Source organism: Peromyscus maniculatus, chromosome 10 (assembly GCF_049852395.1).
Source record: "Peromyscus maniculatus bairdii isolate BWxNUB_F1_BW_parent chromosome 10, HU_Pman_BW_mat_3.1, whole genome shotgun sequence".
Taxonomy (NCBI): domain Eukaryota; kingdom Metazoa; phylum Chordata; class Mammalia; order Rodentia; family Cricetidae; genus Peromyscus; species Peromyscus maniculatus.
In genome coordinates, this window is record NC_134861.1 from 47,742,463 (window position 1) to 47,770,381 (window position 27,919).

Sequence of the window (27,919 nt, forward strand, 5' to 3'; positions counted from 1 at the left end):
TCTCAGTTCAGCCCCAGATGAATGCATGACTTGGAACTGGTCAGGAGAAACCCAATGGATTCTTCACTCACTCACTACACCAAGCTCAGTGGGCTCCTTTTCCTAGGTCTTCAACATCATCAATCCCTCTGCTACAACAAAATCAACACAACAATGATAGAGCTTGTGATCAGGGGCTAATCCTGGCAGGAGAAGCTGGAAGGGAGTTTGTCCCATGTAGTTAAATTTATCTTGCCAAAGAGACAGGCAGAGGCTGGTAGTAACTTTGATACATCCAGCAAGGAAAACAAAAACAAACAACAAATCCTAATGGAGCGCCAACTTAGAACATTAAAGGAAATTTCCTAAAAGTCCTCTAAGGTAGGAAGGTAGAGGGATTACAAACCCTGAGAAAGAAATGCTTATGATTTTAATAATCATCATCATCATCTTCTTCAGCAGCAGCAGCAGTGTGCCTGCTGTATGAAATGATCATGGCTCAAACCAAACAGGGATTACTACCCGGTGGCTGTAAATTAGGGAGCCAGAAACACCAAGTGGAGTTGTTTGTAGCTACCACAGAACATACCACAGCGTCCAGGACAGGATTCCATGTAGGGCGCAGAAGCTGACATTTTTAAAGCAACAGCTACTTCCAGCAAACCCTCTTTCTGCTTCCTGGACTTCCACACTTGGAAGGGGAAGAGTTTAGAGAGAAAACTGTATCTCAGCGGAGAGATATTTTCCCCAAATCCCCCGAAACTGCCTCGCAAGCATCAGCCTCCTAGCTACATATGGGACTAATAAAAATCAACCCAGATGTTTTGTTTAATCTAGGTAGTATTTTTTTTTAATATGAAGGGTGGGGGAAATCAGGAATTTCCAAATCCTTACATGTGAAGTAAAATCTGGGAGCATCGCAGGTGGTCTTAAAAAGTAAAACAAGAATGTATTTAATCATAAAGACTACTTAATGCTATTTACTGCTTCCCAAGGTAGAGAGGGGAAATATCTCTCTCTGTCTCTCTCTGTCTCTCTGTCTCTCTCTGTCTCTCTCTCTCTCTCTCTCTCTCTCTCTCTCTCTCTCTCTCTCTCTCTCTCTCTCTCTCTCTCTCTCTCCCTCCCTCCCTCCTTCCCTCCCTCCCTCCCTCCCTCCCTCCCTCCCCTCTCTCCTCCATGACTGGAAAGGGAAAATCAAAGAGCCCTGAAAAGAATTGGCAAGCGACTGAACATAACAGTCCGTGATCTCAGTAATCCAGATGTGTATAAACCTCAAAGGTGTTGTAATCCCCGCGGCCCCACTCCACCCAGCTAACAATGCAGGTGTCTTTCGGAGTCAATTCCTCCTGCTGCCTATCTGCCAAATACGTTCAACCTGGGTCCCTGGAAGACCCCACCCTACTCCCCCACCCCTTGTGCCCCAGACAAACACAGATGGGATGAAGCTCAGTCCACACGTTCAGACTTCCCAGATGCAGTCAGCGCCCCTGCTGGCTGCTGGCTGTTACTGGCCTGGCGTACCTTGGGCATGTTGCGACTGCGGTTGTGTATGGGACTTCTTTTTGGAGGCGCATTTGTCTCTGCTGCTGTTCCTGTTCTCTGTGGGTTTGGTGTGAGGAGGGTCATCGCTTGTGGTCAGATACTTGAGAAGCTCTGAGCAGGGACGTCTTTGTGGCTTTTGCTGTTGACAAATGCTCTTTGCTTTATTGCCCCATGAATTCTCGGTCTTAAAAACAAGGCATAAAGAAAGCTAAAATTAGTGAAGTGAACCTTATCGGAATGGATATAGGTTTTCTGAAGAGATGAGATTTTCGGTGAAGTGCTCAGTCTAAGTGTACTGGATCTATGAGCTGTGAATAATTGTTTGCAGAACAAGGAAGAAAATTACATTTAAAATTCCTAAATGCCATTTATGCAGCTTTTTATTTCATTTCTCCTCCATCCCGATGCTCCTACTCAGCAACATGTAACTAACAAGACCCTACAGCGCCTTTACTGTGAGTAAAGAAAAAAAAAGCTGCTTTAAACCTTAATTTACCGCTGATTGCTGAGGCCCAGTATTCACAACTCTCTTAAGTACCCCTTAACGCTCTGCTTTCGCTCACAGCGAATGGCAAGACAAACATTGTTTAATACAGCCCGCTAACTGAATTATGTCATTGCCAGCATTTTCTCCAATTAATGGCAGAGACGGATCTTGTGCAGTGAATCCGAAACTATCTTTCTCAGGTTAAACAGCTGGCAAAACAGCCATCCTGCATCTTAAAGTCATCCACAGACCACAGCTGCCAGTAAATCGTGTTGTGGTACAGACAGACCCACTGCATGTATTAATCAAGTGGGAAAGGAATTACACATCCTAATCATCAGAAAAACAATGCATAAGGGAACTCTTCCTGGTTTCCCCCAAGTGCTATTGCCCTGTTTGGAGACGCACTTTGTGTCTGCTTCCACTCCAGAGGCAGCTGCTGGATCCTGACTAAATTAATACATACAAACTTCATGTCTGTTACACAGATTAGTGCAACCCCCAAACCCTTACTTTTCTCTATGAAAATGTTTGCATGCGCACCTTAACAACTGCAGGGCTTGTTCTGATCCTGTGGTTGTGGTTTGCATGGTTCTGAGTGCTAAGACCGCTGCATTCATTGTAGCTGAGCTGAGTGTTGGCGGGTGCCAGTAAGAGCTTCTTAAGCTAGACATACCAGGGAAAGGAAAGCAAGAAAAGTTACACACCTTCTAAGCTTCAGATTGGTAACTGAAAGTTGACTAGAACTAATTATATTTCTCTTTAATGATATCACACTTTAGTACAAAAATGGTAAAGGAAACAGTTTCATTAAAAGTAAGAAAAGATTTTAGCATTACAGTGCTTACCTAGGAAAATATTTCCTTACATTTATTTGAAATTTGATATTATTTTCCTCAATTTTTAAGCGATTTTTTTTTTACATAGAATAATGATGTGAACTTCCCTAAAAAGATTCCTCAAGCAAAACCACCTGTGGTAAGGAAGCCTGCCTTGCCCACTAAAGCTTTGGAGGCAGAGGTTAGATACTGAATCTTCCTCTCTGTGCCCATCAAACTGGCATGATAATTGGTGAAAACATTTTCTGAGCCATGTTTCATAACTAAATGTATAAACTGATGGATTAAAAATATGTGGATTCGAGCAGTGGCTATCACTGCTGTAAGAAAAGAAAGAAAGGATTTGGAAATAGAATGCTGTTCAACAGCCTTCATGTGGGTTATAGCACAAGACAAGTATTTACCATTTTTGTTTGTTTGTGCCTTTGCTTTTTGAGTCAGGGCCTCCTTATGCAAAGACATACTCCTCCCACAGCCTCCTAAACAACTAGATTGTAGGTGTGCACTACAATGCCCCAGGTTAGCACTTACTATTTCATGACTGACCCCAGTTTCTGCATTTGGCTGAATGACTCTCAAGGGCCTCCCTGCTCTAACATGCAGAATGTCTTTGACTCAACAACACTTCCCAATTGAACAAACTGTACAGATGCAAATCAATGTTAAGGAATTAAGGTACTAGACCAGAGAACCAGTGACACATGGAAGGCATGGTGAGTGAGGAATAATTCTAGCATGTAAATTTTTCCTCAAGAGCAAAAATCTTGGACTCCAAAGAGGAAGCAAGCAGATCTCCATATGTTCATGTAGAGTTCCTTCAGACTTAACAATTGGAGAGAATCAACCTCCAAATAGCATGCCAGAGTGTTTTATTAATGTTAGAACAATGGCATTCCATAATTTACACAGCATTGCTCTTCCATGAGATTTATAGCAAATGACAAATGGCTATCATAGATGAGGAGGCAAATGGCACTAAGAACTAATAAAATTCTGGTCAAGCATTTTGTTGAAAAGAAAAGTCACTCCTCATGGCCAACAAATTTACTCTCCATTGCCTACCACAAATTTCAGTAACTTGAGCTTCAGATAAGCTATTATTTTTTCATCTTCGTAAAAAATGCTGATCTAAAGTCTTAAACTATAACATACTGCCTGACTTGCAATTCTATGTTTAGAATCATATGCAAAGAAATGTAAACATTATTATACAATCTGTAACAGCAAAAACATGAAAAGAAAAAAAAAACTAAACATCTCACTGTACTGGATTGTCTAATTAATTATAGCATCTCCATACCAAAAAAAAATACTATGCAACCACTAAAATTCTGCATATGTTGAAATCATATACAGAAACAACAAAAACAGACCTTATAGGTTGTATTTACATATTTGAACACACACACACATAATGTATATAATAATAATAATTGAAATTGAATTAAAAGAAGCTATTAATTTGAGAGTGGGGAGTATAGAAGGTTAAGAAGGAGGTACCTAGGATGTCCTGGAGGGATGATAGAAAATGGGGAAATTGATAAAGTTCTATTTTAATCCATCTTAAATATCCTTTTTAAATCTTACATTAAAAAATTCAGTCATTTTGATATGATAAGGTTTTAGAGACCAAAGGTGAATGTTTATTCTTTTCTTTCTAGATCTTGTTCAACTCTTTAAGCTTGTATTATGAACTTGAATGGTTCTAAGAGAAACGCTCTCACACACAGGAACAGTAAAAGATTGCTTTCATAAACAACTTGCATTTTGCCATGTAAGAAATGTATTATCAACACTCTTTAATAGAGAATTACAGAATTGGACAATCTAGGCTGGCTTATATAGATTTCTTTTCACTTTAGTCTGAATTAAAAATCCAAACCCAATTGTTCCTATACCACAGTCATGCACTGGGCAGCCTGCGGCAACTCTGGCCACTGTTAAACAGTAGGAAGGGTTCTTACTAGAGACGGCTCTTCTGCCTCCTGAGGTGGAGGGGTGCCGTCAGGCATGGAGGAAGGACTGGCCTCGTTGTCAGTGGTCACGTCTCCATCTGTCAAGGCATCAAATGAGGGCAATCCGTCTTCATCCACAGGGAGACTGTCCAGTGTCTCTGTGAGGACTGCTAGCAGGTTTGCCTCATTCTCTTCATCTATCTTCTGCAGAAGCAGAGAAAAAATACAGACGACATGAATGAGTTGACAAGAGGGGACAGACATCATGATTAATCAGCATAGGCTCAACATGTCTGGGTGGGTGAGGAAACTGTATCTGAAATTTTCAATGCCCATACCAGAACACAAAGATTGTGTCTTCCTCAAACTCCTAACTCATTTTTAGTCTGAATCATATGATTACAAAATACATTTACTGATCCTGGAGCTGTCTGGTTTAGCAATCTTTTTAAGATCGGTCCTTAATACTGCGGCATATATTTCTGTTGTGTTCACAATCATTTTTCCACATCCTTATGTCTTCTTCCTCCAACTTAGGAAATCTCAGGCCTTAAGAGAATTTTAATCATCATCTAACCTTCATGCACAGTTCTTAGATCTCCAATTCAGTATGCCACCCCAAATATTTAGACAACTTTTCACTTGAACACCATCAGAAACTTGAACTATACTAAGGAAATCTACCACACTTTTGTGATTTCAATTATAATCTCATCACTGCTCACTCCCAAACCATTTATTTCTCTTCCTGACATCTCTCCCAACTTAAGTCATAAATCTCTGCCTACTGGATACTTCTACCATATAATGGCTCTCTTGTCTCCCAAACCCAAACTTGGGACCTTTCCTCTACTCTTTTTCTTAACTTCTTTAGATTGACTATCAATTCTTCAGATTTGTGCTCTGCAATGCCGGGACTCCTTATTATGAAGTCAGTTGCTAAGAAGAAAGCTCTCTTTTCAATGTATCTTAACCAAACTCATCTGTTGTGTCAGAAGTTCTAACTTCAGCATAATATGCTTTCTAGTAGGGGCTTTGCTTCCGTGATGTATTCTAACTTGCTGTCCTTCTGCCTAAACTTATTTTCATTGATGCTCATACAAAACTAATCTTGTATTATGCCTTCCATGAATATTATCGAATGCCTTAGTCTTTGGAGATGTCATGGTAAGGACTGAAGATAGAAAGAAAAATTAGACTGAACTCTTTCCTCTAGTGGAAAGAAAAATAGTCTATGAACAATATGAACAAATCACATAAAAGATAATTTTAGTCTTGATTCTCTGTACAAAAACTGGAATGTCTATATCTGTTAATATGACAATGTGTTCTTGTCTATGCATGTAATCAGTTAGCATCAGTGCTCGGCACATGGAATACATGGTCATTGGTTACTCAAAATAATTCATTGATAGCATTTATTGGCACCCACAGAGATGGTGCACATCATTTTCTGTTCTTTCTTTTAGAATTCTACATTATTTATCCAATTTGACCTGTTTCAAAAGTTCTTCTTTTTCCGTCAAGTTCTGTATGCTATGACATTAACAATATGGCTAAATTATCCCACACAACTCTATTACAAAATGCACCTAAGCTGCTGACATCTAATAAAGCTGGCAATGCCCACACTTCCTTTCTCACTAGCACTGAACTTCAGTTAATTGACCTGACAAAATTACAAGAATCACAGAAAAAGACAGCTAATCAGAAAATCAAATTGTATTACTAGCGAAATTAGGCAGGGCCTCATCACATAGACATTCTATTTTCATGTGGGAAAAAAAATGTTTTCCCTCATTACTGATCACTCTCTATCTAGGAGTCAAACTACAGACTTTGTTTTCCTTTAGATTCAAAGGCCAAGAAGAGCCATTTTATTCTCTGTGGGTGTTAATGGACCTTTTTAACATTTGCATATGGCATGTTCCTGCTGCCCCTGGATTTGGGACAATAGTCATGTACTTTGGGCACATTCCACTGTGACAACTGGATTGAGTCAAATTCTAATGAAGAAGAGAAACCCAACCAGAAGTTCACAGTCACTTTCATATGGCACATTTGCTTCCATTAACTAAACATTCTTCAAAATCTAAGCTGCACAGTAACAAACAAACAAATAAACAAAACCTCAGTTCCCCCAATTCTTCTGTATCTTTCCATATGCTCCCAATAATAGAAATAGTAAAATATTTTTCATTTTTCTGCTTTATATCATAATCTAGTATGTAAAAATTCTAATGACTCAGTTTTTAGTATTCCCAAATTTTAATTACCACCACACAGTAAACAACAAAATTAAGTGCAAGTCATAAAACTTTTCTCAATAAAAGTATATTTAAATAAAATATACTACCGGAAATTTTATCAAAATAATGAGATTTGCATTACTGTAACTGACTGTATTTTGTAATAAAATGATCTTTGAGGACCTCTCAAATACATACACATGCACTCTTTCATTAAATTGAAAACTTTCAAGAATACCTATCTCGTTTTCAAAAACGGTTCAATTCACTGAAGTCAAAAGAGAATTCAAGAAAAATGGTTAAGAGTGTTTACCAATAAATGAGTAATTTTGTTTACCCTGATTTAAATTTTGTATTTGGCTTTCCAGTGATACTACAAGCTGCTATTTACTTTCAATCACAGAATACAATAGCGCTTCAGCTCTAGCCCCTGTGTAAACAAACTCCGATAATTCCAATCAAGCCAAAATGACAAAGAACACTTAAATTAACTAGTTTTCACCGATTTCTTTAATAAGCCTGAGTGAATGTATACTACACACAATGGCAGAAATATTGGAGCTTGATAATGTCATAATTAATTTACAAGATCTGATCAAACCACCAACTATTTTAATTCTCCTCTCTTGAAAGCACAATGGGAAGGCAAGGCTTGTAGAATGGGAGATTGCTATAGTAAATGTGTATGCAGCTGAGATGCCTGGGCGAGGAAGGCTACTGTTCAAGCAGTACATACCAACCAATAAGACCAGCCTTTTTATTCTGTCAATTAAAAATGATTATTGGCTATGTTTACTATCACTGTATGCTCAGGTACTCCAAGACCATTTACTTAGTAATGTTTGTTCTGAATTTGGGAAGAATGATTGTTATGATTTCAAACTTTGTTTCTTCGTTAATTATGGGAGCCTAATGACATACCTCTGTGGCAAAGATCAACAAATATTCCTACATGTAAAGTTGAGTGGATTCTGTCCCTCACTGTGGCAATTTCAATTAGTTTTCAATAGTCATCATCCCAGAGAAGGCAATGGATGTGACAAAGAGGACTCTGTTAAACAATTAATGTCACTTTCCATTATTGCTCTGGTCCCAATTTACAGAGCAAATAAATCAAAGTCACCACAGATGAAGCACAGAAGCCTATGAACACATGTCTGTTCACAAGTGACAGAGAATGGAAGCACTTGAGTGAGCCAGGTGACACTGTAGGGGACATTTTCACAGCCTTGACCTTTGTGCTCCTCTCCAGTCACCTGAACTTACAATATTACAAGACAGAGCGTTTCTCAGCACCATCTAAAACAGTGGTTCTCAACCTATGGGTTGTGACCCCTTTGGAGTTGCATGTCAGCTATTCTGCATGGCAGACATTTACATTACAATTCATAACAGAAGCAAAGTTATAGCTATTACGTAGCAACAAAATAATTTTATGGTTGAGAGGGTCAACCCAGCATGAGAAACTGTAATGAAGGTCACATAAGAGGAAGGTTGAGATTGCTCTAAAGATTGAAAAGTAGAGCTACTAGAATGCAAGAGCAGATCACCACAGGTGTGTGGAGATCACCAGCTTTACTGGATTCCTTGTAGCAGAAGAGACAGGAAAGCCGAGGTCAACAGGCATCTCCAGAGTTACTCTGCAGCTATCAAGGGCATTTCCTATGGGGAGCTTCAACCCTGGCTTCTCCTTCCATGGTACAATTTTGTTGCTATTCTTCTGACCTAAATAAAGGCCCGTGTGTCTGTAAAGCTCCACTCTCCAAGGGCTCTCCAGGAAGAAAGAGACACAGCAACAAAACCTCACTCCAGGTGTAAAGAATTTCCTGTGACAGATGATACACTGGCTTTTATACTGACAACCCAAAATCTGGAATCTGCAACAATTCCTAAGCCATGCCTCATCATTAATAAATAATGGTTTTGAACAGTCAACGGAATCGGGAGGCTCACTGCGGCTCTTTGAGACTTCAGTGTCCTGAAATGGCTTGTGCACTGGGTGTGACATAATCTAAACAGCACAACTAAAGACGATAAACCATGTTCCTACGGGTCCCCAAGGTCACCCAAAGATTAAAATCCCAGACTCCAGGCCCGAACTGGACTCTCTTGCTTTGCCCACAGGAGCAAAAGGACCGTCCAACTGATAAAGAAGACATGGCGGTTGGGCCCACACTGAATTCAGCTCATCCAGCAACATGCCCTAGAGAGCAAATAAATCCACCCAATCAAGGAGAAGATGAAGGACTGGGTTGCTAACCGACACCTGGAGGGAGAAACACAGAGAAAAACCGCATGTGGCATCCCTAAGGTTTCTAAATGCAGCCTATTACGGAAGGACCATGCCCTGCTCATGATAGTAATTTTTTCTGCATCTTGTAGAATTGCAATTACACTCTGCATCCCCAGATTCTCACACTCGCTTGATCTCTGTTTGATAAAAATAGTTTAATAGCCATTTAATCACAGCTTCATTATCTTAGCTCTCTTAATGTGAATTAGGCCATGAGAATTTTAGCTTCCTCATTATTCAAATCATCAATAAGAAGGAAACAGGGGGGTCTTCTTATCACTCATTAATCAATTTCAGTTTCTTAGGAACTGTTGACTCAGAGATCAATTTGTGTGAGAGGTTACTTAACCTTACAGTGTCTCTATTTTCCTGTGCAAAGTTTCAGGTTTTCATTCCTGTTATGGAATATCTTTTCTCTTCTTCTGAATTTATGATTAATAAGATAAAAAAGTATCAATGCAACTTGAGAATTCTTCAAGATGGTTCCCAGAAGTATTTCCAGTGTATATGCCCATCGTCTTGATTACCTACATTTGAATTTTCTTCCATGTGTACAATCTACCACTGACTTTCCACTCTGGGCCAGCTTCCCCCAAGTACCCAGCATGCCCTAGGCCTCTTTCTTGCCCTATCCTGCTGATTTGGAAACAGCTAATGAAGATGAAATTAACTTCTTCTTTAAGTGAAGCCTAATTAGGAAGGGAAATCTGCTAGAGTAACATCTGGTAGTGTATTCCAAAGCCAAATAAAAATGACATTTTTGGATTATCCAATATTTTGGATTATTTGTTCTACTACATCCTACCAAGAGTTCAAATAACTATATAGAGAAGTGACTTTTGTGATGGATTTGAAAGCTCAAATGAGGAATCCAATTGATTTCAGGTACGCTTACCTGAATCTCCATGCACAGAGTTCCTTGGTTTCGTGTATGAATTGGCCAACAACAACAAAAAAGTCTACATGTATGAATTTTGGATTTGATGAATAACATTCTAAGATTTAGAAGAAGATTCATTCAAAGTAAAAATAAATAAATAAATAACATTTCACTGTTGTTGCTGTTGTTCTGAAATGAAATTAAAAGATAGCAATCTAGACTAAGCCCCTGAAATCAAGCTTTTTTTTTTTTTTCAATCTTTTCTTTGAATGACTGCAGTCAGGGTAGATGCTGCTTCTCTCTTTAGTGCTTGTGTGAGCTCTGAGAGGCCTGAGGTCTGTAGAAGGTGGAGTGAGGTGCTTTGAGTGTCTTTAAACAACTCTTTCCCACCCCTTTCTTCTTCCCCTGTATTGTGGCAATCCACCCTAGTATTTCGTGCTTCTCTATGCAGGGACACCAACAGCTGCTCTGCCTCCTTTATTACATAATCAACAAGAGACAGGTAAGTTCTCCACACAGCCCACTTGGGGACTTCTAGATCTTTCCCCATTCTGTAAGCAGAGTCCCTAAAGTATCCCACTAAGTTTTATTTACCGTGTGAAATACAGGATGTGGTACAAGTACCAACACCGGAAGGCAGAAGCAAACATGACATTAAAAACCCCACAAGCATATGTGAGTAACAGAGAGCAACCCAAATAGGCCTCCTTAGCTTATAGCATACATTATAAAATACTTCAGTGTGCTTTCAATTTCTACAGAGACACCAAGGGTTTGCTTATTGCCATTTATCTTTAGGACCAACAACTTCTGCTGGATGCTAAAGTTGCTAAAATTTGGGGGAAAGAGAAAGAATACAATTTTAAATTCATTATCTAAGTACTTCACTATGGACATACAGACCATTTGAAATATTATACATCCATAATATACCTTTTAGAACACATAAGTATACATAACAAGTATACATTTTTGAAATAGTGTCTAGTCACACACACACACACACACACACACACACACACACACACACACACACATCAGTCTCAATCTGTTCTTGTTGACCAGATACAATATATAACCAGCATTTAATACTCTTTGTCTCAGTTATCCATTTCAACCAAGGAAAGCAATGATCAAGAACTAGGGATAACTCTTACAAAGATGAAACAAAATTCAAGTAGAAATAAAATACAGGCAAATCTGAAGAATTTTTTTCTGCATGGATATATTTAGATCTGTAGGAATCCATTTAATTCCCATGAATACATATGGCCCTATTTAAGCAGGCATAAAATTCATATTCACATCTGTACTTAGATTCCATTCTAACTTATTAACTTATATCACAATATTCATGAGTTATTAAGTATGTACAGAACATGTGGAATTCATTATTCTGAAGCTGCGGTAGGAACCAACGTGTAGATACAGAGATTCGATAGAATGGTTGGTGTGGGCAGAATGAGCTATTTCAGAGGAGAAACAGAAAAAGTGACATTTCATATCTATTTCTCACAGTAGGAGGGATAAAGAACTGAGTAGTAGCATTGAGCAGGAAGCTCAACAAACCCAAGAAGAGGCAGCACGGCCTTCCTTTTGACCTTGGATGTAAATGAAGAGAAACATCATTGCAGAAAGTGCAAGGACACCAGACAGCAGACTAAGAGAACAGATGCTTTCATTCTCACTGCTAGCAGCTGCACAGCCTCCAGTGAAGCAACTCAAATCTGGCTTCTGGCTGCATTGCACGATCTAGAATGACCATCTTTTTAACCCCCTGCCTCTGTGTTGCATCCCACCCTGATAGTCCATTGTCAACACAGAAGACTAAGCAACAGTGATAAAAATCTGTTGTGTCCCTGCCAATTCCCACTTATGCCCTTTCCTATCTCCAAATATAAAATCCAAAGAGTGACATACTAGCTAGGTGTTCACAAGATGAGTTATTATCCAAACCACTATGATCAGCTACACTGGGTTGGCCCACACTATCACAGGTTAAATGGGGCGTATGGTTAGCCTTTTCTAAGTCAACATCATGTCACCCATCAAACGTCACAACTTACCTGCCTGAATTCTTGCCCACTGGTCCACAAAGAACCAGACATTCTCTCCTGGGGCCTTTGCATTTGATGTTCCCTACCCCTATAAGGCTCTCTTGCCAGATGGCCACAGGTTTCTGTCCCCTTTCCCTTCCATCACTCAAATATGACCTCTCAGTGAAGACTTCCCAATGACTCTGGACACATTCTAGCCACCTTCCCTAGCCCATTACGCTCTTGTTACCTGTCTCTATAGTTCGTTGTATATATAAGTGATTTTCCTTGTTCATGTGCTATCTAAAACAACATCTTTGGAAGGCCTATTTGATTATTGTTAGGATACTTGGCATATAAAGCTGGGAGTGCAGCTGAGTGGTAGAGAGCTTGACTAGCATGTGGGAGGCTGTGGGTTTTAGCAGAGAAAAAAAGACATTTGGCATATTGGAGATGGCTAATTTAAATGAATAACAACTTTTCAGAACACCCAGAATATATTGTGACATTTCATTTTTCTTTTGTTTTTAGTTTTATCTGTAATTTCCACCTCCTCCCACCCCCAGCATATTTATCTTCTTAATAATGTTTATCTTAGACTATGATTTAAAATTAGTTTGCATTCATCTCACACATAGCAGATGATAGCCCAGGCAAGCAGCCAATGTATTCTTGGTGGGAAAGAAGGAAATATGAACAGCTAGAAATTCAAAGGGGCTGCTTCTGTATTGTCCCATGGACTCTGAACCCATAGGAATAAATGTAATACCCATGGATGATAAAGGAAGATATTTAGATGAGCCCTTTAAACAGAGATTAATTTATACCAACCCTGTTTGGGAGAGGACACTGGAACACACCACCAAGAAGCCAATTTGAAAACATATTAGAAGAAATAGGATGGTTTTATGAAAAGAAAATCATGCCATATGAACTTAGAATCTACCCACTTGGAATTCCCAGGTGACCAAAAAAAGAAGAAACAAATAATACATTCTATCAGGGCCAGAATCACCCATGTCACTGCAGGACAAGGGCCTCTCTGAGCAGTGGGTATCTATTCATCTTAGCCCGGGATTTTAAATTGGTGTCCTATGAAACAGCGGACATTAGTACAGTTGCTGTAAGAATCAATAGTGAATATCAGTTTGATGTACATTATACTCTTATGTCACTTGATTTAAATGCTTACATGTTTAGAAAGAACAATTCCAATGAATTATTTAGCCTGTAATGAACAGAGGAGACATTGCCACTGCATTAACTGTACAACTGAATCATTTTGTGTTTGTCTCAGGATTAGGAAGGAAAGAGGGAGGGAAGGAAAGAGGGAGGGAGGGAGGGAGGGAGGGAGGGAGGAAGGAAGGGACAGAGAAAAGTGAAAGAGAGCAGTATGAACCTGGAAAAACAAACATTTAGCATATCTCAGTATCTTTGATTAAACCAAAATACAAAATAATCTGTTCCTAAAAGTAATTCTAAGATACTTATCATTGTCTTACAGCTAATTTTTTTCTGTTCAATTAATGTTGTAATTCTCTTAGATAGATGTTATTTTAATTTAAAACATCAAGAAAGAACAGCTTATTTTTAAACACATGTTTATTTATCCTTTTAGAATTTCATCTCTCTAGGCAATGTATTTTGGTCATGCCTATCCTCAACCCCTTTCCTACAACTCCTCTGGCTCCCTGCTAAGTCCCTTTCCCAACTTCATGGCCTCCTCTTGTCCCCTTTTTTATAACCCACTGGTCCCATTAGTACTATCTGTGTGTGCATAGATGTAAAGCTACCCAGTGGAGCATCGGCAACCTACCAGAGGTGACACCCTCAAAGAAATCCATCTGCAGCCATCAATTGCCAATAGATCGTCAACTAGGAATAGAACATTTTTAGTCCCTCCCCTATCCATTCAGGAGTGCTGGCTGGCTTGATCTTGTGTAGGTCCTGAGCTGGCAACTATAGCTACAGCAGCTGATTTTACTGAATGCTTCTCATGTGTCTAGTGCTGAGTTAATTATCATACGTCACTATTTCACTTAAATTGTCCATTTAACATTATTATTAGTCTAAAAATCATGTGCTTAATGAGAGGCAGAGTTGGACATCAAGCAAAATATGTTTGATAAAATATGGCTCCTATGTTCTTTATTGGAATTTTATGGGAGAGATTATAGGAGAGGGGTGTAAATTTGGGCTAATCTATCTTCATATCAGAAGTCATATCTATATTTGTCTGTAGATAAAAACCAAAATGTCCAGGCAGATATCTGCAAAGAAACAGAGCAATCCTCCACATGGAAAGGGAAGACTGTTTTGAAATTGTGCCTCACTGTTTTTGCTGGCTCATGTTCTTCATAATCCATCTTTACTCCTAGTGGATGTGATTGGTTGTTCTGCTAGGAGGTTTTCCCCTTTCCTTCATTTGTTCCTACTACCCCCATATAAAAGCTGACATTAAACGTTCTCTCCTCAAAATAGGTAGTTTTGCACAAACTCAGATTTTCTAGACATCTCAAAGCTACCAACTTCTTTGCCTGAGTAACAGGTGCCTTGAGAACAGAAATATTCTGGACCTCAGTGTAGACCACTAAATCCAGATCTCTAGATCAAGGTTTTTTCAACTTCAACAGAGTAATATGATTGGAAATAATGAGTGCATGAAATCAATTGGATAAGAATTCAAAGTTACAAAACAACAAAAGGAGAAATCAGGGAATTTAACCACTCATTCTTTAATGGCTTCCCTAATATCAGGATGTAACAGCATACAAGCAACAGAGAATGAGAGTGTAGTGTCAGGCAGATGAGAGGCGGGACTCAAAGTGTTGAGCAAACTTCTTCAAGATCAATTCCCAACTGATCTAAGTCTGCATAAGAATGAGAAAAGGAAATAGAGAAAGACAGAGAGGAGAGAGGAAAAGAGAAGCAATAAACAGCCCTAAGATGAGAGTTTAAATGAATAAGAAATTAAGTTTATGAAGTTTGAGTTCCAATAGTCAAAAATTGTAACCAACAATCACCCATGATCCCTAATCAGTCCAGACATCAGCACCAGGTCTTCAGATGGGAGGTGGCTGTAAATAACTTATAAGGGTTTATTGTGGCAAATTAGCAGACTACATGAATCAAGGACAGAGAGTATTTTTTTGGAGTGACGATGTAAGCAATCTTTATTCTATATATGATAGTACATTTTCTGCCTAAAAGAAATGCTTAGACAGCATCATCATAAAGGTCAATGTAACTTGTTCACAAAGACTTAGCACCACGAGATATGTGTGAGATTATGCAGCTGCAGATCCCCGGCACCTGGATCTATGTGGCATTTCAGGTTGGGTACACTAAGAAGCAGACAGTGTCAAATGATCTGATTACTGTGTATCCCAGCAATAGCATAGAATGAGCGAAAATTGTCTCAGGGTAGCTGCAAGCTATTCAGAGGCAAGCCTGTCCTCTGTGGGGCCATCTAGGGTAAAGGAAATCAAAGTGTGCTTCCTGGTAATCCTCTGTGCTGTCTCTGGCCCTTCCCCAAGAGAGCAGAAGCCATTAGAGCTGAGATTGGATCTGAGACTCCTTGAACAACTTTCATATCCCACTAAAGTGCTCTGCACAGAGGAGTGGGTTGTCAATGAATAGTTGCCAAATAAATACAATATGAGAGCTTCATTTTCTCAATGATTTCACATCTAACAATTCTACATGGGGTTTGCTTTCCAAAGCTTCTGAATAAGTTTGCAATCTCTTAGGATTTAGATACTGAGCTTCTTTTTAATGCCACACTGAGTGCACCTTTCATGAAGAATCTTTAAACACTTTCCACTAAGTTAGTTCTCAATGCAGACTCCTTTGTGGTTATTAGTGATGTGTATGCATATGCTAGGAGCATGCAAAGTGAGGTAGCATAAGACACCCTTTAGACAAAGTGGCCTATAACGTCTGTAACATTTTTTTAAGTGAGTTTGATATCAGAGCCTTAAAAAGCACATTCCCCTGTAACAGCATGGGGAATAACAAAAGTGGGCTAGGCCAATCTGGATAAGAATTCAAGAGTTACCAAACAACAAAAGGAAAAGTCGGGTAATGCAAGCTCTTATCCTCTAGGCACTCCCACAATACCAGGATGCAGTACCACACAAGCAACAGATAGTGAGAGTGCAGGGTCAAGTTATGAAAAACTATTACATAGGAAGTGAGAAGAAAACATTCAAAGTGTTAAACAAACTTCTTCCAAATCAATGTCTAACAAACCTAAGTCTGCATTTGTTCTGATCTAGGCCAGTGTGATGGTTAGTTTTGCCATTGGATCCCATTGCTTCAGGAGAATAGAAGAAAGTAGCATTAAAGAAATATTTTATTCTTATAGTGCTATTTTTCTTCCTTAATATTCAACATTATTAAAAATATCATAGAAGGAAAGAAATAGTGGACCATAATTACCAAATGATGTGTCCAAATCTGTGTTTTCCAATAGATAATATGCACCTTTGAGTTAGGTATTGTGATTTGCACATCCAAATGATTAGGAACAACGTTAATGATTACTGTTTGAGACTTTATTTATACCAGGCATTCTTGATACTTGGAATCTAGCAATGAACAAAATAAATACAATCCTTTCCCTCCGAGAGCTTATTTTGAACAAGAAAGGAGACCGGTGATTGACAATGTAAATTACTATAAACATGATAAACAACTGTGAAGAATAAAAGAAGGGCTGGAGCAATATGAACACTACTTGTGGTTAAGAAAAGCCAAACATATTTAAGAATCGGATTTAATTATAAGAGCAGAGCATAAATAGTTTTCTTAGGAAAGACTTCACACTGAGACAACTTCACAGCACTTAAAGTTGAAAATACAATTGGTACTACAAGAACTGGACTCACAGAACAGTTTGCTGCTATCTTTTATATGAACTGAAAGGAAGCTGGAGAGCAGGAATTCTCTACACTGGCTATTCAATAGAATCATGGATGCACTTTAAAAATACTTACGCTTTAGCCCTTACTCCAGAGCAATTAAATTAGTACCTTTGCAAATGGGAGTTAGTATTTTTAAAGCTTCCCAGGTGGGATTCTAATAGAATCCAGGACTGAGAACCACACCTCTAAAAGACTAAATGGTAGAACCTTTGAGGAGAGAGGAAAATGAATGTTTCCATCTTAAGCCCAAGCAAACAAAGCTTGCCGATGTACAAGGTCCACTTGCCCTGCTTCAGGATGCCCAGGACCCTTCATACATCTAAGGAATACAGATGCTACAACCCATCCTGGAACCTGTACTAAAGGTGCTTTCTTTTCAAAGTTCTAGTTTTCTCCTCAGTTACCTGTCCCAATCTTATTTTAAAACTTGTAACTTCATTAAGTAGATCTCTAGTGTAGAATACAGACACCCACCCACCAAGAGCTTCGACTACTAATGTCAAATTGAATGGTTTGTAAAAAACCATCAAGTCTCATAGATCAGACAGCCTACTTAAGCATGGGTGTAAAGATTAAAAGACTTTTAGGGGAATCTGTAAAAGAATTCATTTGTTTTTTTACATCTATAAATGTGATCGCATGCATTTCAGATTAAATCATTCAAAATATTTACTGAATTTGGATTATACTTATAGTTGAATTGAATTTATTTCTTGCTCATAAAACTTTGTGACAGCAAATGGAAAGTAACAGCCACTGTAAAAACAACAATAGAATGTGTATGAGACTCTAGCAAAGGCCCTGGAGCAAGAGAAGCCTGACAGTACCTGTCCCTAACCTGCTCTGAATCCTTAGTACCTCGGCTGGTAGCAATGATGATAAACAAACGTCCCAATACTGTTGGAACAGTGCCATCAGCTGCTGTAATCTGTTCACTCAGGGTTCAAAGATCTGATGCTACCAGCCCCAGTGTGGATCCCTTTACCTCCAGGCACTGTGTGAAAACATCAGACTTTAGCAATTGATAGCGAAATAGTTAGATGTCACTAAAGCATCAATTGCTGCTCAATTTGTCCCTGGAAGAGTATTCAATATTCTCCAAACATTAACCCAAGGCCTCTCATTTCACCGCTCTTCTCATCAATATCATGTCCATTGTGAATAATTACAAGACATAGATTGGAACCCTTACGGGATTTTTTGCCTTAGAAGAAAGAAATTAAGTTCTAATTTTATCACATAGAAGCTTGTGTGTCATTTGAGAAGTCATTTGGGGCCACTGAACTCAGCACTGACAACTGGAGATAGTTGCTGGGTAATAGTATGTGATGGCATGCATAAAGCATACTGCAGACCTCCATAGAAATATTTCCTACTCAAAAACCTCTAAATGTTACATCATCAACAAAGAACAAATATCCCGTAGATATCTCAAGAAGCTACATGGCATAAGGACTGTGACTAGGGGTGAGCCACAGCCTCATCTTTACCAGTGTGGTTGAATCTAGTGGATAAAAGGCCCACAGATACTGCCTTCAATTCAGAACACCCCACCTAAGGTAAAATATCATTTTTAAAACAAAGCAGGAGCCAATGATTCATAGGAAATATAAACAGGAAGTAAATATACTGGGTTTTTTTAGGATGATAAGAGGAAGAAATAAGCTAGTTTGTCTTATTTAAAAGCAAGACTAGAAAACATAGTCTTCAACAAATGTAGTAGATATTTTACTTAAATTCCTTAATTAAAGGTCTATAGTATAGGTATAATGAACACATTGTCATACTTAACCCTTAAATATGTATAGATACTGTGTCTCAATCAAAATAGAAGGGCCACAATGTATAGCAAAGCTGCTCCAAGGCTAACATTATGTTTAATTTGCCCTTATTCTTTTCTTTATTCTTTATCCACTAGACCGAGGAAATGCTTTTTGGAAGACAGGTATCTCGGACAAGTAGGGACACAAAGGTAGACTTTAAAAACACACTCCTGGTTGTGAAGGGTGGTTCAGCAATTAAGAGCACTGGCTGCTCTTCCAGAGGACCCAGGTTCAATTCCCAGCAACCACATGGCAGCTCACAACTGTCTGTAATGCTAATTCCAGGGCATCTGACTCCCTCACACAGGCATAGATACAGGCAGAACATCAATGCACATAAAATAAAATTAAATGAACTATTAAAAAACACACACACACACTCCCTAGCTTTACAATGAAACAATATCCTAGCTAGCCTACATTCACTAGTACACAAACCAATAAAAATTATTTGTTTAATTAAGATAAAAATTGACTAAATAATGATCATACTGAGGAAAAGAAAATTAGAATAGAAAACTAAGAGAATAAAAGGAAACCTGATATTCTCACTTTTAGTTGGAAATGTAGTACTCTTTCCATATTCTACTGTTCTTCAGGGCTGTGGACTTTGGGACATAATTACTGACTTGAAAATATGAATTAAGGTTTTAATCACCACTTAGGACTTTTCAATAGCTCTTTATTCTTAACATTATAAAGATTTCCTTTGGTAGCTGTAGCTATAATAAAGTATAAGAGAAGCACCCAGACTCATCTTTGAGCTTCTGGTGCAGTCATCTGAGTAAACTACCATGGAGGTTAAGTAGACTCAGTCACCGCTTATGAAAGAACCAGAAGGTAAACTCCTGATCTGCAGAAACAGCCCATATATACAAGGTACAAGAAGCCATCAAAATACAGCCACCTAATGACCTGATGTCTGATGTGTGACAGATCATACAGGGTCTATGTGCTTATTAATAGTACCTTAATCTTCAAAAATGAAATCTAAGTTATCTCAAGATAAAGGTAAAAGACCACAGGACATGTGATAAGATTATTGTTATACACTACACATGGTTATTTCCTTCTATCTACACAATAATCCCTTTGATAATCATTATTGTGCTGTTCTACAAGCAGGAGACAGAGGCTTGAAGAGATTAAGCCATCAATACAGGCGACATAACAAACACATGACAGAGTGGGAATTAGAACTCAGTCTCATTTTCTTGAGTGAACTTAACCTTTTCTGAGCATTTTTCCAGTGAAGGAATTTAAATCTCTTACCGCTTCAAAGATAAAAAATTACACTTAATTGTTCATTTTATTTTCAAGATGTCTTTGGGGGAAAAATACAGCTCACTGAATATTCTAGAAAAAGAAAAGTCATGTGTTTCATTGCTTCTAATGAGTTGTTGCAGTTCAGAAGTTTCATTACATTCTGACAATTAAGTTGCTAATAAACTGAGGAGCCACTAATTGACTTATCCATCTCACAAACTCAACACCCAGCAACCTAGAACACAGTTTCCATCATTGGGCCCCAAATCACTCAACATTTTGTAATCAACTTTGTGATTTGATTTGCTTTGGGTAATTTACACATTGTTCTTATACTTGACATGAAGTCCTGATTGAGAACACACATGTTCATGATCATACACTCATTAGTAACATGTACTGCTACAGACAGTATCATCAGAGCCAGTGACAAAATAGTACTATGCTGGAAACTACACAGTGACTGTGGACCCAATATCAAAAAATTTATGGTAATTGAAACCAAAGAATCTTAGGGAATATGCAGTCAATTTCACAGAATACCAAAAGGTCACTCTATTCAATTTATACTCAAAGCTCAGCACAATATTGAAAAAAAAAAAAAAACATGAAAGCAAATGATCTTATCAGTTGTCCAGGATTTAACGATTTACTGACTATAAAAGGCAATTTACTGATTACCAAATGAATGCATTACCTGGGCAGTGCCTCATAGTTAGCTCATCAGGTTCCTCTACGTAAGTTAGCACTACGGATACACTGCTAAATATGTCACCATTGCCATATTAACTGCTCTGTTCAGCTTCAATGAGAGTAAACAGTTATGTTGTTGCTGTTCCTTGGTTCCACTGGTGATGCTAAGGCTCTCTGCAAGCCTTCTATCTACTCAAACTGTTGCTGTAAGCACTGTCTACCGAGGTTGTTAAAAATGAGAACATGAAGTACACCAAAGCTGGTGCTTCTCAAATATTGATGTGACACAAAACACCTAAAGAGTAAAATGCAGCTTCAGAATCAGGATACGTGGCATCAAGTCATTCTGAGCCTTTAAGGAGCCTCTAGGTCATAAGCCCTTACCATGTAGATGCCATACAACTCAGCAGAGTAGCAAGGGTCTAGTTTTCTTTTGTGTGTGTTAAGAACCATTCTTTAAAATATGTAATTAATAGACATTATTTGTACAAGAATGGGTTCGTTGTAAGATCTTCATTTTCTACACTATATTTATCAATTTATTTGGAGTGTGTGTTGTGTGTGTGAATTTGTGCTTGAATGGCATGACACACCTGTGGAGTTCAGGTAACAAATTGAGGGAGTCAGTTCTCTCCTTCTACTATGTGGGCTCTGAACTGAACTCAAGCCATCAAGCTGGGAAGCAAATGCCTTTAGTCCCTCATTATAAGATTTTCATTCATGTATATAATATGCTTTGATCATTGTCTACTCTCTTTCATCAAATCAGCACATTTTTCTAGTACTTTCCCACATCTTACAGAGCAGGAAAAAAACTGAGTTGGATTACACTGAATCCCCTTTTGAGGCCCTTGCTCCTCCTGTCTTGTGGAGGCATGCCACCACAGCCTGAATAATGACTTAGATGTTTATGCCATTTAATGCATGCTGGTTCATGTTGCAAAATGGAGGTGTCTCCCCAAATTAGGCCCAAACATAGATTTTGCTTAGATAACATGCTTTTGTGTACAAAGGGATCTTAAACATTATTAGATTATTTAATAATACTTCCTGGAGTTAAAATTTCATCTGAAAGTTTTGCATTTTAGAAACGAATCAGAAAATGTAGATAGATGGGAGTTGAGGAGCAGGTGACTACTTAAAGACAAAGATTCCCTACAGACTGCCACTGTTCACCCTCACTGACACTGACACTGATGTCTGCTGCCAATCCCATGTCCATTTACCCTTCACATCCACATGATTCAATGCCCTGCCTGTACCCCCAACATTGGAGTCACTCTGGTTTCCCTTTTCCAATTCTTTCCCACTTTGGTACTTCCTCTTTTTGGCACATCTCATATCAAATATTTCCCCCATTTTTCTTTCTCATGGAAGTTGTATAGGTTTATCTTCTGCTTGAGTTCTTCTGTCTCATGACACATTGCTTACCAGCCTCATTCTTTCAAGTGTTTTGACACATCATAACAAGTTTTCTACTTATTGTATAAAGTCTACTTTTGTCCAGGGCTAAAAACAACAACAACAACAAAAACCAAACATCACATATGAGGAGGAAGAAAGAACCAAGAGCCAGAAGACGAGAAGGAGAGCTGTGAAATGCTGTCTCCTAGCCATGGCATGGCTGATGCACCTAAGAATTGATAACAGGAGTGAGCTTATCAGACAGTTTCACCTGAATTTTCCTGTGCCCTACAACCCAAGTCTGCAGTGTCTTCAGCATCAGGGTCTGTTTAAAAGGGCGTAACACAAGAGCTGCGCAAGATTGGGACCATTGGTATGCCATCACAGGTACAGCAGGGAAGCCCAGCCTCCATTGAAAAGTTGAGCTGTTAATAATTTTAAGGGATGTGTATTCTTTGGTGTGTAGCTACAGGTAAGTTGTCTTTATTCAAGTTAGTAGCATCTATCCATGGTCAAGCAAGCAATTACAATTTTATTCAAGGAGTTATAAATAAAATGGAGGACTTGGGAGGAAGAAAAGGCTGAGAAAGGATAATGGGAAAGAGTATGATCAAATTAATGTGTGAGTGGGGCCATGGTGGGTTGTGTGTGTGTGTGTGTGTGTGTGTGTGTGTGTGTGTGTGTGTGTGATTATAAAAAATAAAGTTAAGCAAAAATAAATAATAATGAAGTATTTAAGTTAGAGCATATATATATATATATACATACATATAAATATATATACTCTATTAGACACCATTGGAGGATAATCTATTGGACTACTATGTATTAAACAAATGAAATAAAGATTAAGTTATGTTTATAATGTTGCCTCAGATAAACGAGATACAGTTTAGAGAACAGAAAGTATATTAAATTTATCTCAAATTTAGGGTCTGACAGATTTGCCTATCTGCATCTGAGAAACCCATAGGTTCAAGAAAACTTTGATGGTTACAGTGAGGAGAAATCCTACATAAATGTCTTTATTGTACCTGAAATAACTTCTCTCATTATTTACACTCTCACTAAGAATAGTCACACAACTGTCTTCCATGTCAGACTCAGAAGGGTAGAGTGAATCCTGATAAAATTACAAAAGCATTTAGAAAACGACATGATAAATCAATGTTTTAATATTTTTGGAGCATCTTCCAGGTGCAATTCAGCATGTAGGCTAAAGTACGAAATCTCTAGCAAAGCTAGAAAGTAATTACCAAGGGCTTTAGGATCTGCAGTCAGATCGCTGGGCAGGAGTCCTCAGTATTACCTTGGAATGGCGCCTCCAGGAGCTACTAAATTCCTCTGGTATTCCATTTCCCACCCATAGTTAAGACAATAATTAAACACCTAACACGTGCCTTGCTGCAAAGATTGAATGAATTAAACCACGTTAAATGCTCAGAATGCTGTCTGACATATACAGGCCTCCCATAAATTTTAACTATCATCAATATTCATTTTATTATTCTCAAAGGGCTTATAATCTAGGAAGTGAGACAGGAATAGTAAAAATATAACTAACTCCACAAGGCTATGCGTACATGACAAGTGGCAGATAAGTCACTCAGATATGGAGTGTTAGTTCGGAGGAGAATCATTTTGAGTTTTCAATAATGTTGCCAAGAATCCAGGCAAGGAATTTCTTATCAGGTCACAGGACTTTTAGAATAGTTATGTTATTTCGGTCATGGAAATCTTTTCAACAACTCGTTCAGAACAGCATTCTCCTCCCATCTGGACAAAAGAGGCCATCCATGCTTTTCCTCTGATGAAGGGTTCAAGGGAGAAAGAAAGTAACATAAGATGGCAAGAATAGACTTCAAATAAGTCTTACTAGGGACCTAGCTGATCACTAGAGATTGTACACATTTCCAATGTGCTGCTGTGTTTAGCCAGACCAAGAGGCCTCAGAGGCAAATGGGTTCATGGGTTTAGCATAGGGACCTAGCTTGAGAAAAGGAATTTGATGTCTATAAATGAGGGTGGCCTTGCCCTAGCAAGGTGAGTTTTTACACAGAGATAAGCATTGTACTGAAATGTTTCACTCAAAGGCAGATAGATTAAACTTCTAAAAAATGTTTATCAATGTGCATTTCCTGGGGAGCATGTGCCATTTATCTTTGTATCCCAGGCATCTAATAAAATGGAGCAAGCCAAGAATGAATGACCCTCAGATGGATGGATGAGCAGATATGAAGGAAAAGGGGGAAGGAGGGAACAGAAAAGGCTTTTTTTCCAATAGAAAACAGGTTGAAACATTTTATCAGCTTCCGTAAAACCACCTGAACATCCAGATAACTCTAAACCCAGATTCTCTTGCAAATTTACCTTTTGTCACTTATGACAAATAATTTCAAATATTAGTTATATTTTCAAAAGTCCTTTACTTCTGAAAGCCCTAATAACCAAAAGCAGGCTAGATGTTAAAAAAACCATACTTCAAATAAATGAGTATACATGAGTTAACAAAAAGTTCCTTTCAGCCCAAGCCAAGTACCCAATCAGTGTGGGATTTCTTGAAACACTCAGTGTTATTCTGTTCCTAATATACTCCCAGAATAATTTCAGATTATTTAATTCCTTATTTTGTATCATAAAGTATAGACATAGTAAGCATATACTGTATTTCAACATTCAGGTCAATAATGAATTTTGTAAAAAAAAAAAAAAAGCCACAGTACAGATTCTCTCACTCACTTAAAAAGGAAGAAAAGATTATGAGCAGAGAGGAGAACAAGTGACTTAGGCAGAGGCCACAGGGCACACAGGAACAGCAGACTGGCTGTCTCAGGGTACCAGGTGTTAGCAGTGGTACAGGAAGGGAATACTGATTGGTAATAAGAATTCAGTGTATAAAGAGGAGTATAAAAGAGGCCCTACATCAGAACAAAACAATGTGCTATACATCCAGAAACTGTCTGGTCACCAGATTTGGCATATAGTAGTCATTTCCCAGACATCAAACGAATGAATAATTATACTCATGTTATATTCTGGAAAACAGCTGACATTTATGAAAACCAGGTCCTCCTACCCTGAACGAAAATAATATATGGTATATAGAAATGTGTTCCCACAGTTATAAGAGGAGACAAAACATTTATATCTCCACATCCATCTCCCCAAGCTGGCACAAGATATATCAGAGCTGACTGTGTTTCCAGAATGTGCCATCACAAGCGTAATGCAAATCAAACAGCAGTTGTTGAAAATGCCAAATGCTAAACTTCTGTAGCCAATGTTCTGAGCAAAGTTCTCTGTGTTGATATTTTCTGCCTTGTAGGCCATCGCTTCCTGGTTTCTGCTCACCAGGACCCATTAGTCACTGCAAACATCTTAGACTAGATGGAGTGTACTTTTATGTACAAAATATCTTTGCTTGCTGATCCTTGTTGGCCACATGAGAGAGAAGCTCACAGCTGCAAGTCACTCAAGGAGTCACACTTTGGTTGGCTATTATCCCTCCAAAGGAGATATTTCATGACAGAGATTGGCTAGATACTGTACCCATCCTACAATTGTTTTATAACATCAATCCTTGCTATTCAAGCCAACCACTTACTCATTTCCCTGTTGCTGATGTCTAGCGCTTCCCAAATAGGTCATTTCTCCAAACAACATTTTTAGGTCATTTCTACATGCTAGGAAATGTGCTGTGTATGGGGTTGAATGCTGTATAAGACAGACCCCCAGAATTAATCTTTGATACAAGTACATAATGGATCCACACGGGGGATCCAGCAACCAGAAACCCCATTCTCATTAAAGGGCTCTCCCAGAGGCCAGGGACAAGTAGTTGAATACTTCCTCCCTTGAAACTGAATCTTCACCAGAACTTTCATGCAGTTTGTTTTCAAGGACATTTTTGGTTTTATAGAGCTGTCCAAAAAATCCAGCATATCGGATATTCTTGCAAATAGCCGTGTATTGACTAAAAGTTAAGAACAAATACCAAACCAGGCACTTTCCTAATGTTATTTCTACATATATTATTAGAAAACTTAAATACATTTAAAAAGAGCCAGTGGGCTGGCTCAGCAGGTAGAGGTGCTTACTGCCAAGCCTGATGACCTAAGTCAGACCTCTAGAATCCACATGGTAGAAGGAAAGACTCAACTTATTCAAGTTGTTCTCTAACCTCCACATACTCCATGACCACCGCCACGCAAATTAAACAAACAAACAAACAAACAAATAAGCAATTAAAATTGTCAATAAAAAACCAAACTTTCTAGGCATAAGTACATAGCTGATTTCTCAGGAATAGCATGTAATGCCAAACCTTCCTGCCTACTTTCAAAGTCAGCAAAATATTGGGATCACAAAAGATGCTCAACACTTATGTGTGGTAACTGTTTCTAAAGCTGTTATGACAATAAAAGAAGGAATGGGCCGGGCGGTGGTGGCGCACGCCTTTAATCCCAGCACTTGGGAGGCAGAGCCAGGCGGATCTCTGTGAGTTTGAGGCCAGCCTGGGCTACCAAGTTAGCTCCAGGAAAGGCGCAAAGCTACGCAGAGAAACCCTGTCTCGAAAAACCAAAAAAAAAAAAAAAAAAAAAAAAAAAAAAAAAAAAAAAAAAAAAAAGAGAGAAGGAATAAATACATAGTAGCAAATGCCAAAGAGCTTCAAAGACCACAGAAACAGAGGAGCACTTGTCTATGACAAGTAATATGAGAAATGAAGTTTTACAAAACATATTTAAAGTCCATATGTCTGTATACACATATGTATGCAGATAAGTAAGTATTTAAGCAACATGTTTTAAAGACAAAGAAAATAGCTGAAACGTGAACACTAATTTAATTTGTGGAGTTTCAGAGGACAGCCACTGGGTGGTAGAATTCCTGCTGTTTCACTAGGAACAAGAACTCCTATTCCTTCCCTGCATGTCAAGCATTTTCTGCTAACAAGATCTCCCATATAACTTTAAAGCCTAAGATCTGCCAAAAGTCAATTCTGCAGAGCCCTATATGTAAGAATGTCATGATTTCTTTATACAGAGTAAGTTTCCCCTAGATTCATACAGGGAGCAATAGGCAAAATTTTCTTCTATTCCCCAGGGGTTGGTATGGTCCCAGGACAAACCTACTAAAATGGGAACATGATCAGATCCATTAAGACCAGTTTCTGTGTCCCAGATACTAAGGTTGCCAAGCCCAACTCAGTACCTTCTCATCTTATTCCATCCACTACAGATGCCCTTCTGTGTGAGGATGCTAAAGTTGATGATTTTGATGATGATGATGATGATGACGATGATGATGATAATGATGATTTTGTTTGTAACTGCAGAACTATAAATTATAAACCCCTTCACTGTGACTAAATATTAATTGTTTCCATGAAAGGAATTTGTTAATAATATTTTGGCTTCCCTTGTTGATATATTTATGTATGAGTGGCAACTGCCATCACCTCCAGGTGTTCATGGACTTTGTATGCATTTTGCCAACAATCATTTATTAAAGGTCCTTGTTATGCACTAGAGAGCACTCCTAAGGTTGT

The 27,919-nt window shown here is 38.4% G+C and overlaps 1 protein-coding gene across 5 annotated transcripts in view; it reads right to left on the reverse strand.

Annotated features, from left to right (window-relative positions):
• Positions 1 to 27,919, reverse strand: part of Ppargc1a (PPARG coactivator 1 alpha) — a 642,727-nt gene that overhangs the window by 37,162 nt on the left and 577,646 nt on the right. For all 5 annotated transcript variants that reach the window (XM_042285986.2, XM_076546284.1, XM_076546283.1 and 2 more), the window contains 3 exons: positions 4,812 to 5,006; positions 2,552 to 2,674; positions 1,501 to 1,705 (listed from right to left, as the gene is read on the reverse strand). In XM_042285986.2, coding sequence (XP_042141920.1) covers positions 1,501 to 1,705; positions 2,552 to 2,674; positions 4,812 to 5,006 — 523 coding nt within the window. The remainder of the gene's footprint in view (positions 1 to 1,500; positions 1,706 to 2,551; positions 2,675 to 4,811; positions 5,007 to 27,919) is intronic.